Genomic DNA, 16,687 nt, shown 5'->3' with positions numbered 1-16,687 from the left:
GCTAATCTGTGTCCCTCCAGGTTTTGCTGGACTACAACTCCCATCATTCCTATTGGCCATACTAGCTGGGACCAGTGGGGGACGTAGTCCAGCAACATCTGGAGAGACACAGGCTAGCCCCCCAGCCCCCTGTTTTAAAGCTGACCGTGTAATGCACCATATAAGAAGCACAAATCCCTTTCAAGGGGCCATTGCGTGGACAGGCGGAGTCCCCAGATCCCAAGCGGTCCCCCCGTCATGTGGAATAACGACTCAAGACAACGTGCTATGGGATTAAATTGGCCACAACTTTATTAAATTTCAAATGTGGGTAGACCTTGGCTCAGGCATTGGGCGTTCGCCCAAGCTCTGGAGCCAAGTGAGGATTCCCAGGTAAGATCCTCCCTCTATTGTGTGGGCAGGTGATCCCTCCCCTACCTGGCCTGATCTCCTTAGCACGCTTCCCCCAGGTGGGATTGGACAACTGACTGGGGTAGGTGGAGACCTCCAAGTATCCCACCTGAGGGAAGGCAAAGCCAAGCGTATGCTGATGGAGCCGCTCCAGATCCAGGGGCTGCGCGCGTCCACGCAAAGGGCGCCCCCCGTTTTATGCGGGGAGCGGTCATTTTCCTCTCCTCCTCCTCGTGTTTTTTCTTAGTATCTGCCCTGAACAACTCTGCAACTCAAACGCTTGCTCATTCTTTTGAGACATTTGAGTTAGTCCTAATAAAGTATTGTTCAACTTCGACTATTGGGCTGTTGTTGTTGTTGTTTTAATTAAACGGACCATTTCAAAAAGAAACGGATGTTCTTAGGCTGCAGTTCTACACCTGCTTTCCTGGGATGAATTCCCATGGAACTCAGTGCAGCTTACTTCTAAGTAGACATGCAAAGGAGGGCACAGATGTGTAAGCACCGTCTCAGCAGCTCACTGAACAACGAGAAACAATTTTCATGCTAACGTGAATATATTCTTATATTCATTCTCTCCTGAAATGGTGACATATGGATCTTAACTTGTGTTTCTTTGGGGTGTTAGGAGGCACTGATGTATCTCTTGGCTGAATCAAACTGAGAATGCATCATCCAGCTTCTGTGTTTGAAAGAAATGCTTGTTTATTATTTTTATTATTAGATCCACACATGGATCGCAATAATCAAATGGACATAGAAAAGCGGGGGGGGGGGGCATCTTGGTAGCTTTTTTGTAAATATCCTTCTACGTAAGAATAGCCTTGCCTGATCAAACCAAAGGGTCCTGTTCTCCCCCTCTTGTCCGTCTCCAGCTAAGGCAGGGAAAGTGGCGGAGTTAGCTGCATGAGTGCCCGGAGCCCATGCCGTGCACTCGGGGGGGAGCTGCGCAGGGGGGCAACATGATCCGCTGCTGCGGCAGGGTAATCCACTGTGCGTGAAGGTGATACGATCTGCCATGCACGGGGACAGCTGGGTGAGCCCCCCGCGGTGTGCCTTTTTCTCACCCCCCCCCCCAGGGAAGACACCCAGGACACCCCTACTGTCCCCCATTCCTACGCCCCTGACCACATATGATCCGGTTTTGCTGAACAACAACTCCTATGGTGTTTTGTGATGTTTTCATTAAATAATAATAATAATAATAATAATAATAATAATAATAATAATAATTTATTATTTATACCCCGCCCATCTGGCTGAGTTTCCCCAGCAACTCTGGGCGGCTCCCAATCAAATGTTAAAAACAGTACAGCATTAAATATTAAAAACTTCCCTGAACAGGGCTGCCTTCCGATGTCTTCTGAATGTCAGGTAGTTGTTTATTGCTTTGGCATCTGATGGGAGGGAGTTCCACAGGGCGGGCACCACTACCAAGAAGGCCCTCTGCCTGGTTCCCTGTAGCTTCACTTCTTGCAGTGAGGGACCCGCCAGAAGGCCCTCGGAGCCTCAGTGTCCGGGCAGAACGATGGGGGTGGAGATGCTCCTTCAGGTATACAGGACCGAGGCATTTTGTTTCAACTGGGGCATTTTGTTTCAACCTTGCCTGATCAAACCAAAGGGTCCTGTTCTCCCCCTCTTGTCTGTCTCCAGCTAAGGCAGGGAAAGTGGCGGAGTTAGCTGTATGGGTGCCCAGAGCCCATTCTGTGCACTCGGGGGGAGCTGTGCAGGGGGGCAACATGATCGGCCGCTGCAGGTGAAGGTGGCACAATCTGCCGCTCACAGGACAGCTGGGTAAGCCCCCTGCGGTGTGCCTTTTTGTCACACCCCCTCAGGGAAGACACCCAGGGCGGACCGCCGCCCCCCTTCCTACGCCCCTGACAACACACACGCTCCGGTTTTGCTGAACAACTCCTATGGTGTTTTGTGTTGTTTTCATTACTTTTTGTTTCAACTGGGGCAGTTATAGCAGACTAGGATTATGCACATTGTAGAGGGAAGTACATACTAACAAGTGAGTGCACAAACCCATGGCATGTTCCTAAGTTTCCAGCTATGTTTTGTTTTGGTAAAAGAATACATGTTTTAAAAGGTAATGGGGGGGGGGGACCTACAGCACTGAATAACAGCAAAGCAAAATAAATACATTATGTAGTATAGCAGGTTTTTTACATATGTGTGCCAACAAACTAATATTTGTCTAAAATATTTTTAGGCTATGGATGCTCTTGGCAAACTCTGGAAAATTAAGGAGATTATTATATCAGAATGCAGGCTGTTAACTGATACAGGAATTAAGGTAAAATAAGATCCTATGTTATGTATGTTACAAGCATCAGTACATGTATGTCACTCTTGAACACGTCTGATTTACAATGAAATAGTAAATATGCTGAGGTTTTTCCTTAAAACTGTTGAAACACGTTGCCATTAGGAAAATGTGCTCAAGCCATGGCTGCTTTCTTTTAGATGCCAGCATGGGCTGTTTAATTGTCCTTTCAGCTCCAGACCATTATGACCTTTTTATTTTACAACAGTTTTTATATTGCACATTATTGTGTGCTACTTTTATGATTTTCATAGCTTTTAGCTTATGATATATTGTGTATTTACATTTTCATTGTTTTATTCTTTTTGTAAACTGCCCTGGAAATATAATTGAAGGGCTGTAAAACCACTTTACATAAATAAATAGTGGCTTGCGTCGAGTGTTCCAGGAAATTTAAGGATGAGTTGAGATTTGAATTGGCGGTTTCAGTTTCTTAGCTCATTTTGTTAACCACTGCGCTGCTCCCGCTCTGAACTCCTGAGCAAATGTGGGGAAGTGAAGCTACAGTGACTGAGAGTTTTGGAATGTGGAAAGAGATAATATTCACCCCAGGAAAGGAGATTTAACTAGAACATTTTAAGAAGTGAAAAATGTCTCTGCACAGCAACCAATGGCAGTTTTGCCTTTACTTTTTAGCAGGGCTTATTTAAAACAGGATGTGTTTTTGGCAGTGCCTCATGGGATTCTGATAAGGTGGCTGAGACAGAAAACAGATTGTGGATAGAAAACTGCAGCTTTGCAATAAAAATGGTGTCTCATCCTTTGTGTCTGGTGTATGCTAAAAAGAGAGAGAAAGGACTGAGGACAGATTCCTGGGGGGAACTCAGCAGAAGGAAGCTGAAACAACCATCACGAAGGAATGAAGTAACTATTTCAAGAACAGGAGGAAATCTTAAACACCTATAATGTTAGTAGTTGAGGAGAAAGACTTGTACAAGCATAGAAAGACTCTTTGGTTAATTAATCTAGCAAAATATTAACCCTGCATTAGCAATAACATGGTTTCACTACAAACGTATACAGTTGTGATATTTTTTAATCTATATTCCGAAAAATGCCCAAAAATCTTGCACAGAAATCACAGTGAACATCACATTTTATCAAGTAACGACTATGAAAATAATGACTATGCTATCCTATGAATTAGTACCTTTCCGTCATAAAATTCGAGCATGCATCAATCTATTGTCGTATATATGTCTCATTCATTATCTACAGCCACACAGAGCTGGTTTGAATTTTGCTGCTCTGCATGGATGCGATAATGCACAAGCACACATTTGACAGAATAATTTATTCTTTGGAGAATAGTTATGAATGGAGTTTCCAGTGTGCCTCCATGTTCCTAGTTTATTGTAATGTAAAGAGCAACTGTGTTAAAAGTACAGATATCCTGTCTAATTTATGGAAAGCCATTATGTAGTCATCTGGGCTTTCATACAGACATCAGGAAAAGCATTTAGAGAAAGCTGCGTGGAACTGAAACTTTATTTAAATGGGATTAACAATTTCTCTTCCACAAAGTCAATTCCTTAAAGCTAATCAAAATTTCCAAGGAACATGTCTTTTTTGCTTGCTACAGTGACTTTAATCACTTCTTTATAGGTGGTGTAACATCTTCATATAGGATGCAACTTGGATCCATCTGCTAGGGGCCATGTGAGCCAATATGATGATGACATAGATGGAGATTCTTGACTCCTAACATCATGCAACAGATTGTAGTTAGACTGGGCTTTAATCTTTCCCAGTTCTCTTCTTTCAGCACTAGATGTTGAGGGCCACTTGCACTATCAAATGTTTTAAAATTTTGTGGGGAACACACCAACACCATGTGCTGAGTTTCTCTTTCTCAATTCCTTCTCAAAGAGATAAGTCCTCGCTCCAAGAATATCCTGATATTTATAAATAAAACAAATCTTCTTTAGAAAATTACTACCTCCCAACACCAATAATCATCATTATTTTTCCCAGGGATTGTATTTTTGTGTGTGTAATTTTAATTATTTCTTCTTGTACATTATTGGAGGATACGTTCCGCTTAAATAAACAAGAATGAAAAAAAAACCCTATTTTTGTATGCCTCTCTTAATTGAGCAAATATAAACTTGAAGGAGCTGGTTTACATGGGGGACACAGTGGCTAAGATAAGGTTAACACTTCTCTTCCAGAGTAGTTGTCCCAACTCAATTCAGGGATGCTTTAAAAAGAAGGGAAATCTGGTCATCTAGTTTGGACCTATATTTCCAGGCTGAATTAGCTCCTACATTGTGAGATGGGCTTTGAAGCCTTGTCTAGAGTATATTCTAAAAATAACCAGCTTACTAAATAAGAGTGTTATTTGAAAAAAGTATACAAGAGCTGTTTTCTGTCACTTTTATGTGTTAAGATTGCCAGATTATGTTTGGTTCACCAGTGTTGCCAAGGCAGTTTCGCTGAATTATTTTCCCCCTACAAACTGATCAGCTATAAAAATACAAGTTTGAGACAATGTGATTAATTAGCACAAGTACTTTTTGAAAGCAGGAAGAACTACGGATATGATCTTTTGAGGTTTAAAACTGTTCATCATCAGTTTAGTAAGTTTAAGAGTCTCAAATGAGCACCTTTTTCTCAAGCAGTGAGACATTCCAGGGGTCTAGTGCTTCACAGCGTTTGGTTTCCTTTGGAAGAAAGGATCTCTGGAAACTTATGTCAATTTGCAATATTGAAATTTATTTACTAATATACACATACTGGGTGGTCAAGATAAAAATACAGTTGTGAAGACTGCACATTTTCTATCTGCAGTATCTGATGAGAGGAGTAATTTCTTGAGAGAGAATGTTGTGTCTTATCAGGGAGATTTAGAATTTTAGGTTTGTTTTATATATTTTTTCATTTAGGTTTTACAAAATTTTATTCAGATTTGCACACATCCATTTCATTTTATACTTGATCAGTCCACTAAGTTCTTTCTCTGGTCAGTCAACTCCAAGTTCAGACCCTGTTATCATATATATTTTTGTCCTTGTGTGCATCACCTAACACTTGTTTACACTGAATCACATTTTATGCCCTTTCACCAAGCTTGAAACAATTCTTTCTTTCCTTGCAGTCCCTTTTTGTTCTTACCACTATGAAAAATTAATAAATCAAATCCAAGAGCAGTTTGGAGGCTTGAAAGAGCACAGAAGCATGTACAGATCATTCAAATGAGCTTTTCTTGGCTGCAATCAGTAGATAACTTAACTCATTAGGGGAGGGAAGTAGCTCAGTTCCACAGCTCATACTTTGCAAGCAGAATGTCCCAGGTGTGAGTAGAAAAAAACTCATATCTGAAACCCTGGAGAGCCACTGTCCATCCGTGCCAATGATGGCTGGGCTAGATGGGCCTATGCAGGGCTTTTTAAGGGGGGACTCACAGGAACTCAGTTCCAGCACCTCTCGGGTGGGTTCTGGCAGTTTCAGCACCTCTCTGGTAGGCTCCATTGCCATTCTAAGAGAAGAGGGAGGTGTTCATGGTGAGTTCCAGCACCTCTTTTTCTAGAAAAATAGCACTGGGCCTATGGTCTAGCTCCGTATAAGGCAGCTTCCTATGTTCCTTTAATATTTTTTCCAGCCATTTAATGAGAGAAAAAGTGTGTCAAGTGTTTGGAGAAGATTAGCAGATTAGCTTCAGTGTGAGTGCATTGTGAAACCTTAAATCTAAGTGCTCTGGGTAAATTTGAGAATGATTGACTGACTGATTGATTTGTGACTTCTGTTCCAGAGATTCTGCCTTGATTTAAGACGCCTAGACCACGTTGATTTATCTTATAACCAGCAGTTAACAAATAATTCGTTAAAAAATTTGGCATTCAACTGCCACAGAATTACAATTCTAAGTGTGACTGGTTGTCCCAAGGTATGTATGAAAAGAAAGACAACAAGTACTAGAAACTCTGTTACTGAACATAGAGACTTTGTTCTGCTAAAATCATTGTCAGCGTTGCTTGTATGAGTGCTAAAGGCTTTAGTGGTAATGCCTTAAATAGACCTTAAATATTTTATGAGCTTGCTAAAACTTTTCTTTTCTTGGCTGTTGCTAATAATTCCTTATTTCCCCCCAAAATGTATCTTTTTTCCTTCATTGACAGGTCACTGATACCGGCATTCAGTTTGTGGCTGCAGAATGCCCTTTTCTGCACTATTTGGATATTTCAGGCTGCATGTGTATTACTGACAGAACACTTAAGTGTCTGTGGAAAGGTTGCCAACAACTTCGAATTCTTAAGATGCTGTACTGCCCAAATATTACCAGGTAAGTTGTTCTCTAGAAGTCTAGTTTTTATTTATTTCACAAGATTTATATCCCCTTCATAAAAACCTCAAGGTGGTGTACAAAAAGAATAAAATTATTAGTTAAAAAAAACCCCAGTTAAAAACTACTATTTAAATCATTCAGAATTAATTAAAATCAACGATAAGCTAAAAACAGATTGTAAAACATGTCAACATTCTACAAGTCTGAATAAAGGTAAAGGGACCCCTGACCATTAGGTCCAGTTGTGACCAACTCTGGGGTTGCGGCGCTCATCTCGCTTTATTGGCCGAGGGAGCCGGCGTACAGCTTCTGGGTCATGTGGCCAGCATGACAAAGCCGCTTCTGGCGAACCAGAGCAGCGCACGGAAATGCCGTTTACCTTCCCGCCGGCGTGGTACCTATTTATCTACTTGCACTTTGACATGCTTTCAAACTGCTAGGTTGGCAGGAGCAGGGACCAAGCAACGGGAGCTCACCCCGTCGCGGGGATTCAAACCGCTGACCTTCTGATCAGCAAGTCCTAGGCTCCGTGGTTTAACCCACAGCGTAGGCTTGCCTAAACAAACATGTTTTTAGTGGGCACCCAAAAGTGTACAGTGAAGGTGTCTGATTCATGTCAACAATCAAGTTGTGGATGAGCTTGGTCTTCTTGTGGACTAATCTTGTGGATCAGCACATAAGCTACTTAATAAATGTATACATCATGTACCAAAAGAGTCATTGCAATAACATTCTTGCTAACAAAATAGTCCCAATGATCAACCAGATGCCTTCATCTACTCCAGCTGCAACAAAACATGTTTCTACAGCCGCAGCAACTCTCCAGGGATTTGATTTCACCCCTGAAGGCACACTCTTCCATTGTCTCCCAAGACAGATGTCAACCAACCAAACTTAGGTGCAAACCTATACACACTTTTCTGGGAATTAAGTCCCATCAAACACAATGTCTGACCCTGACCACTAGGGCTTCATAGACACATCCATCTTATTGGGGGGAAAACAAAGCCACATTCTGTGAAGAACTACTTCTAACTAAATCTTATTAAAATGAACGAAGATTGTGCATATGATGTTCCCAGGGCTGTACCTTCTGAGTTCAGCAGGGTTGAAAGGTAAGAACCCACAAGCACCCATTAGTGCTATTTGCTTTCTCAGTTGCAATTTATATGAACAGCATATTGTATAGTCCAGCTTTTAATGTCCTCTCCAGCCAAATTGTTCTTGCCATTATATGCATGTTTTGTTATATTAATCCCACTCCCTCCGGCCCTAAAGCTTGAGTTGCTCAGGGACATGGGGTGAACGAGAAATGCAAGTCTTTCTTTCACTGCCAAAGTCTCAGCTAAAATTGCCTCTCCTGGCACACTGTTTACATTTCATGGGAAGCTTCCATCAGGACAAATAGTAAGTTCCCTTGGAAAGCAAGTATCATATTTGGAGAGGATTTTTGTTGTTCTGACTATGGTCTGGTGGATGCTTCAGCTTCCCTGGGGCTATTTACAAAAAAATACATATTTCCATAACGAAACCACACACCTCTTTCCACTTGTGGGCACCCTTCTGTCTCGAGAGAAGAGACAACCCTGGGGTGCAAGCCCAGACAGTGTGAATAATAATAATAATAAAAAATTATTATTTACAAGCTGCCCATCTGACTGGGTTGCCCAGCCACTCTGTGCGGCTTCCAACAAATTAAAACATCAGACATTAAAAACTTCCCTAAACAGGGCTGTCTTCAGATGTCTTCTAAAAGTCAGATAGTTGCTAATTTCCTTGACATCTGATGGGAGGGTGTTCCATAGTTGTGAGGACCCCCCCCCCCCCTGCAACCTCGCTGATGTGATCCAAAGGAAAGTGGACCAATAGGTTTGGCACCAGCTTTGCTGCAGGAGTTGCTGGATCTTGCCATTTTGTATCTGTAATACTTAACGATGGTGGTGTTCATTAAAAACCTGTTATTTACTCTATAGACAACTTCAAGTATGTGTATATGTAATGGTTTCATTATTTTTGCTGACCTCTTCAAGAAGCATGCCACCTGCAAGTTGTGTTACAAGTATTAGTGTATTGTATTCATTGAATCAGTGCCAAGTTGTTTGGCCCTCCGAACCTATACAATTTTTCTAAATTATTGCTGCTATCAAAGTCACTATGAACCATTACAGTGTTTGTGAATATTCTATGACACAGTCCTGAAAGTGGGTTAGACGCTCAGACACACAGCTGGTTTTAGGGTCCTCTAGTTTTTTGCTATATTATTTATGTTTTACACAAGAGATTCCTTCAGAGGAAAGACTTATACAGTGGTACTTCGGGTTACATACGCTTCAGGTTACAGACTCCACTAACCCAGAAACAGTGCTTCAGGTTAAGAACTTTGCTTCAGGATGAGAACAGAAATCGTGCGGTGGCAGCGGGAGGCCCCATCAGCTAAAGTGTTGCTTCAGGTTAAGAACAGTTTCAGGTTAAGAACGGACCTCCGGAAAGAATTAAGTACTTAACCTGAGGTACCACTGTATGTACATTAATAGTGACTGTCCATCTATCTATTTCAGACAAGCAGTTTCAAAATTTGCACCAAGGCTCCAGAAATACGAATACAACGATGAAGAGCCTCCTCAGTGGTTTGGTTATGATACCAAGGATGACACACCCATTCCAAAGAAACATAAAAAACCTCGGCCAAGCATAGAGCCAAGTGTAGAGTCCAGTTCACCCTCCATGCTATCCCCCTCAGCAGAAAAAAGTGTGGAATTCAGTCTCCCCCCACAGTAGGACCTCCACAGAATACTGGCAATCATATATGTTTAATAGCCTTAAGCACAAAGAATTGAAATGCAAACTCATTTTTGTTTTGTTTAAGAAGATAATGATGCATTGTCTTAAGATTTTTAGTTTGATAGCTAGTACAAGTCATCGTAGAAAACATTGTTACTGTCTTTCCTAATTAGTTCAGTCAAATAAATGTTATTATTTTGTTCAGTTCTTCTCTGAACACCAGTCAGCAAAGAGCTTAGTTTTCTCTACAAATAATTAACATAATTTGTGTACAGTTTAGTGTACATTTAAGAAAATTAAGTTGGTATTTTTCTGGTTGTTGAAGACAGCATTCTGCCCCTTAGTAAGCTCAGAATTCCCCAGCTGTCATTCCAACTAAGGAGGCCTTAAAAAGAAAAAAAGGGGCAGCACAGCATTTTATCTATGGAGTATCTTGTGTATCTTGCGTTGAGATAGTTTGTATGCCAATCAGTTTCACCCACACGTTACCTAAAATACACAAGTGAAACACATATTCCTCAAATAATAAACATTTTTATTGTTTACTTATTACATAGGTGTCCTGCCTTTCTTCAATAATGGAACCCAACATGGTAGTATTTCATTCACTGACTAAAGGCAGAGCTGCTTAGCTGTATCATGTGCCTTATGCCATGCAACTTTGGAAATGATAGTCTTGCTTCACTCGTTCTGATACTGTAGTTTATGTGATTGTATCGTACAAAGCTTTTTAAAGCTATTTTGAGAATGGGGGGGGCTACAAAGTGATATGTCAGTATCGTTTGTAAATAAATGAGGGAGTCGGTGCATGAGTGCAACACGACTATTGCTTGGGCAGCTGAGCTTCCCTTTCCTCCTGTGAGCCACCAAAATCTGCTCTGGAGATTTAGGAGACCCTCACAGCAGATTGGGAGCTGCTTGACTCACCCCCTCCAGATGACCGAGGCCATCCTTGCAGGCTGGCAAACGTGGGCCTTCATTCTTTCTGTCACTTGCAGAGGCCTCAGGAATGCTGATGGGTTACCACTGTGGGTGTGAGTGCACACTGGGGAGATCTGATCTACCGCCAACCGTCTGTCCTATGGGTGAGGAGAGGTGGTGATGACTCCCAAGGTCTGCTGGGAACACCTCTGGCCTCCACTGTGTTATTCTGGCTCTACTCAAACCTGCATTGAGTGGAGGCTTTCTTGCACTGCATCGTCCTCAGTGACTTGCTATCCAATATTCCTATAAAAAGGTGGGGGACCAGTGTGGGGAGAGACCTTGCTCCACCATGGTGTCAGGAGCGGTGAGGGAGAGAATTGGGGCTAACCCCCTAGAAGAAAGGTGGAGGAAAGCAAAAAACAACAACTCAGGATTAAGCATTTTAATCTTCAGGGTATTTGTTGAAAATTTGGCTGTTTAAAGTGATCAATAAACAAGTTAGGGGGGAAAGGTTGTTTCCATTGATTTCTGAGCATTTGAAGCCAAAGACACCAGAAACACTAAAACATGCCTCAGTGCATATTATATGCAAACAGTGGGCAAGATTTACAGTAATCTTTCTGCATTGTTTCTTGATTATAAGTAAAGATTATTCACTCCATCATGAGGCCTTCAGTTTCACAGACTGGAACCAGGTTTGACTTTTGAGATGAACTGTGCCATTTTCTGTCTCTGCTTTAATATATTTTCCTTGTTTATCCTGTTGATTCATATGGCCTAAATGGACAAAAGAAAAATTATGGTAGTTAATTTCACAAATTGATTCTGGACCCTTTTTCCAAGCAGATTCATTTTTACCTTCATGGAAATTTTTACTGGAATAAATCATGGCATGTCCTGGGGCTTGGTTTCTTCCTTGACATCATACCATGACTCATCGCAGCAAAGCCCCAGCAGAATAGATTTGGGGAAGAATAATGTGTCTTTGCATTATGTTGATTTTAAATCAAGCCTACTGATAGTCCATGATTATAGAAACATGTTTTCCAAATGCAAACCCTGTGGGTGCAAAAAGCTAGCTCTTAAATTCAGGTTGTGATTCGAGGACCCGATCCCCGCTTGGGGAATAAAGACACGTGGACACAGAATGTAAGGTTAATGGGTAAGGTAAAGGCCACAACTTTATTGATTACAGCATGTGAGAAGGTATTGGCTTAGGCATTGGACCACGGAACATTAGACTCCACCCACTTGTAGAGGGGTGAATCTGAGGAGGGGTTAACCACCAGTAGGGGAAGCCTGTTGATGCTAATCCAACTCTAGGCTCTCTTCCTGATGTCACCGAGGGTCGTGCCATGGCCCCCCGCCACACGGGCATCGGACAGGATCCACGACCGCCGGATTCCTTTAGCGGAATACCCAAAATTGTCGGGGAAGGCGATGGCCACACCTTGCCCCCCAAAACACCAACAACACATTCCAATGCCTAACCGCCAAATACCACGAAAGTTGTGACGGTTGCTACGAGGTAGGCGGAAAAAAACCAAGAGGCTGGGCCAATTTAGCCAATTGGAAAAAACTCCTACCAGGCCCCCTGGTTAAACAGGGCGACCAACCAGAGGTCCATAGCAAAGTCTCAGGAACAGCTAATCTAAAGGGAGTGGAGGGTGGGTGACTCGAAGAAAATGTGTGTGCAATGGTGGGGATGGCTGGCGCGGCTGCGTTTGAGCGGCAAGCCACGCCCCCGCCGAGCTTCCCTATTGGGTGCCCAACCGGGGAGGGGCGTGGCGCCAGCCCTGAAGTTGGAGCAGGGGGCGGAGCGCCCCCTGCATGACGCGGGAATTGTCTCCCACTCACAACCCCTCCCCTCCTGGGAGGAGGAAAGGCTTTGTCACAATTCCTAGTTTGGGACTCAGTCTCTGTTGCTGGCCATAAGCTGAGTACAGCTGTAGCAGGCTGAATGAATCACTTTCTTGCCACTCCATGCAAACTAGAATCCATGGACTTCTATGCTTTAATCTTATCTTCCAAGGCTAAGCTATGCTCCAAAATCTATTTTCAGCCTCTGGATTTAGAAAACAAAGCAGAACTGTATTCCAGAGGTAACCTGGGTAAGCCTCCAAAAGATGAAAATGAACGAGTAGCTAAGTTGGAAGGATATTATGTGCATAAAACAATTTAGCGCCTTTGTTTGAACTCAAATGATTTATGGGAAAGCATTTAGTTTAGGCATCTGTTCCTTCCCCTAAGAATATTCTGTTGAAATTAGTCATATCTCATAAGTGCAAACTACAGTGGACTGTCCTTGGAGGAAGTAAAAGTTAGCATACCACTCACAGGAAAAATGGCCAAAATTATTTACTTAAGTCACAAAATGTACAACTAAAAACAGTATAAGGAGGCCTACTGTATTTGAAGCAATACTGATCTTCTTCCTGATGGATTTAAGGTTTTCTCTGCCACTATATAAACCAGGTGCCAGTGACAGAGTCTCATAGTGTACAGAACACTTCTCAAACTCATGACTGTTCGTTTTATTTTTACACCTGAAGGTCTATTTCCTCTTTAAAATTCAGCACAATTTATGTACTCAGGACCTGGCTCTCTCCATCCAAAACACACGGTAAATGAAAAACGCATAGCTTTCTAGAAAGGCCTTCTTTCAGCTGTGGCCGTTTAGCATCTACACTTGAGTTATTAGATTCTACGTGTTTTGGAGTCACTTCAAGAATTTAATCCACAAGAGAAAAGGCAACAGGCTCTGATGAAGACTGAAACCCTTCTTAAGTGGTAGCATATTATTGCCTCCTTTATGTTACATTAATACCACATCATTTTTTATGCTGGGTTCAGAGCGCCATTAATTTGCACTTGGATGCGGAGGAGAGCAAGAAGAAGACAGGAAAGTGCACAGGGACTCTACTGAGCTCCAATGACAATCCCTCTGTGGTGGTGCAGGATCATGCTCCAGGTCAGGAGTAGTGGTAGCCTCCAGATGAGCTGAACTACAACTCCCATGATGCATCTCCATTTGCCATGTTAGCTGGTGCTGATGGGATCTGGAGTCCAATAACATCTGGAAGGCACCCACATTGGCTGGTCCTACCCCAAGTATAAATGTGTAAAGAGATCTAGCGCATGTGAGACCTCTGAAGAAGCTGAGCTACTATTACATACACATTTCAAGCGCCGTTGCCCTTCAAGAGCACTAGAATCCTGGTGATACCAAAACCAACATCTGGACCCCTTATTCAGTCTTCTGAATTACTGCCAGTCATCTATGCTATAAGCACACAGTTGCCATATTTTGCATCTCTGTGTCCCGTAGTGCCAAATTTTGTGCTAGATACGGCACTAAGGCTGGCACCAGACATATAATGGGTGAATATAAATCACCAGCTTATGAAGTGGTTAATGCGTGAAAGTTTGCTTGCTTCTTAAATGTGGGCTATCAGGTGTGGCAAAGTGTATCCATACAGACCACTGTGGCCAGATTATTTCTATTCTGATGTTGTTGCTTCGCTCCTAGTCACTCGGCTGTTATTGAAGGAAGACCTCTTCCTCAATACACTCAATACACTGTTATTTTGCTTTGTCATTTGGAGAAATAAATGATTCATCTGTTCTCACAGTCTTAAAAGTTTGCTCAAAGAAGTCTATAAAACATTTTCTGCTTTCTTTGAATTTATTCTCTTTTTCTTAGGAAAAACATTTGCCTGTTTCAAAAAGTGCCTTTAGGTCTTTGATGCCATTAAGATCTATAATGCTCACACCTCACCTAGCCCCCTCATCTCCAAGGTATGGCTACATTTTCTCAATAATAATTTTTAAAACCCTAAAGCACACTACAGTAATCTGACCAACATGGTACCCTCCTATCACCGTGAGCTGGAACAAGACTCCACACTTTTCTCTCTCTCTATTTCTGCCCAGTGTATTCAAACAGTAAATGACCATCTTAGTATGGAATAAAAATCATGAATGTTATATATTAAAATACCTTATTAAAAGGCCTTATCACCTGATAAACCACCCAGCCTTTAGCATGCATTAGAATTCACACCGCGGTGGGTTGTGTGTGGAAATCTCACCATGCTTTGATCAATACTGATGGCCAAAAAAATCCCAGGGTTGGAAAACATTCCCACTGCAATGGGTCTGCGAAATGCCTGAAACAGGTACAGGAGATCATACTATGGGATGTTTATACAGCTAGTGGAGTTTAAAGGTCCATTTCTAACACAAGTGAAATGTGAGTCATTTTGCAAAACAAACTATTTAGCAGTATGGCTGCTGCATGCTTGCTGGGTTCCGATGATAGACTGGCTAGACTCTCCATCTTTGAAAATGCCTTGGCTCACCTCCTGTTTTCTTTGGAATATATGAGCAGGGTGCTAAATATAGATGGGGGAATCTATTTTTTTAATTTGCAGTTACTACAGCACTGAGATTTATAGGGGGAGCATTAAAAACGTTGTAAATGGCTCCTTTGCTTGTTCTGCCCACTCCAAATGTAGCTGCCAAGCTTGTAATTTACACAGCCTGACTCCATATTAATAAATGGAGTCTAAGATATACAGCATCTTTGCCCCAGATCCTTTGGGGGAAAGAATGCTGCATGCCCTGGCTAGCTTCTTGCAGTTGCGTCTGGGAAGCCTCTTTGCTCAACTGTCCTAAGGGTCTTCTCCTGCGGCTGGTTTATTTTTACGTTTGCTACATTCCTTTTCCAAAACAAAGTTTTTCTTTGTTGATATGAAGGCTGCAGAATACTTAGCTGCACTTCACAGCCATCCTTCCAAAACCAAGAGAAGGCAAAGTTGCTCCCTTGCTCTGAACAGGGACATTCCTTCTCAGTGTCACAAAGGGTCGAGATATTTTAATCATCACAACTTGTGCAAATACAATGGGCTTCATGAGAAACACCAGAGGTGGAGAACTCACTCCAAGATCCTTTAAATGAAATCGTGAGCAAAATCCCACAGGAGCTTGGGTTAATATGGAAGCAAAATTACTTGGCTGGAAAACATAATACATATAGAAGTTAAAGGCTGGTGGGAAATAGCTGAGTCATGTAAAAGCCGCTCGACATAAACATGCTTTTTCTGTTATTCAATTAGATAAATATATCAAATGTATTAAGTGATCAACCATCTGATCCAACAAGTTCATAACACAATGAGAATGATTTCAACATTGCCTAAAATATTAAAATGCTCTCTCTATAGACCACTTCATATGCAACTCTTAAGTCATAGTTCAGTGCTGTGTAGACAACCCACAGCAAGCCATGGGCTCCCACACTTCCCCATTCCCTTTCACATGCCACAGGAGACTGAAACCTACCACTTCCTGTTTTAAATTAACCAAAGTTCCCTGTTACATCTGAATGCAGCGAATGCTGGATAGCTTAAACTGTTGTCCATTCAAAGAAAGAGAGATCAATTGTGGTTTATATTCCCGGCTTGCTCACTAAATATAGTGAAGGATGATGAAGAATTAATTAAATTAAATTAAATTTAAATTAGTTTAGAATCCAGCAGATCCTTGGCTGCTACCCCCATTGTTTCATCTTGTTTTGGGGCCTCCGGTAGTTTCACAGAAGACAACTGTTTCACATAGTTCACACTTTGTAGTATTCCACTGAGTACGGTTCATTGACTCAGTCTCCAGCTGGTGAGCCACTAAAAGTTCTGCAAGTTTTATTTTTACTTCAGTTCTCCTTCCCACATACTGGGATTATCTTGCATGGTTAAGAGCACGGCTTGCTTCTGGACCAACCAAGCAATAAAATTTGTATTTCGATGAAAAGTTACAAACATGGGTAGGCATTTATTACATCTGTTCTAACTTGCAGCAGAGAAAAGCCTGGACGAGAACAACAAAATTAGTTTCAATCTCTTCCATCAACCTAAGTGGCTTCTTAAATAAGAAGGTCTTTGATAGACTAGGATAGAGAGGCAATGATGTAAGAAGAAAAC

At 41.9% G+C, this 16,687-nt stretch overlaps 2 protein-coding genes across 2 annotated transcripts in view; one reads left to right on the top strand and one right to left on the bottom strand.

The window, feature by feature from the left end:
- FBXL13 (F-box and leucine rich repeat protein 13) overlaps positions 1–11,367 on the top strand; it is a 72,621-nt gene extending 61,254 nt beyond the window's left edge. Inside the window, exons 18-21 of the mRNA XM_028745696.2 lie at positions 2,606–2,689; positions 6,471–6,605; positions 6,838–7,001; positions 9,563–11,367. Of these exons, the coding sequence (XP_028601529.2) occupies positions 2,606–2,689; positions 6,471–6,605; positions 6,838–7,001; positions 9,563–9,782 (603 nt within the window). The 3' untranslated portion in view covers positions 9,783–11,367. The remainder of the gene's footprint in view (positions 1–2,605; positions 2,690–6,470; positions 6,606–6,837; positions 7,002–9,562) is intronic.
- The window catches only part of FAM185A (family with sequence similarity 185 member A), a 38,704-nt gene continuing 33,153 nt past the window's right edge, over positions 11,137–16,687 (bottom strand). The window contains exon 9 of the mRNA XM_028745699.2: positions 11,137–11,486. Within this exon, the coding sequence (XP_028601532.2) occupies positions 11,371–11,486 (116 nt within the window). The 3' untranslated portion in view covers positions 11,137–11,370. The remainder of the gene's footprint in view (positions 11,487–16,687) is intronic.

This window comes from Podarcis muralis, chromosome 10 (assembly GCF_964188315.1).
Source record: "Podarcis muralis chromosome 10, rPodMur119.hap1.1, whole genome shotgun sequence".
Taxonomy (NCBI): domain Eukaryota; kingdom Metazoa; phylum Chordata; class Lepidosauria; order Squamata; family Lacertidae; genus Podarcis; species Podarcis muralis.
The sequence above is the reverse complement of the archived record's forward strand: the minus strand, read 5'-3'. Positions and strand labels throughout refer to the sequence as shown.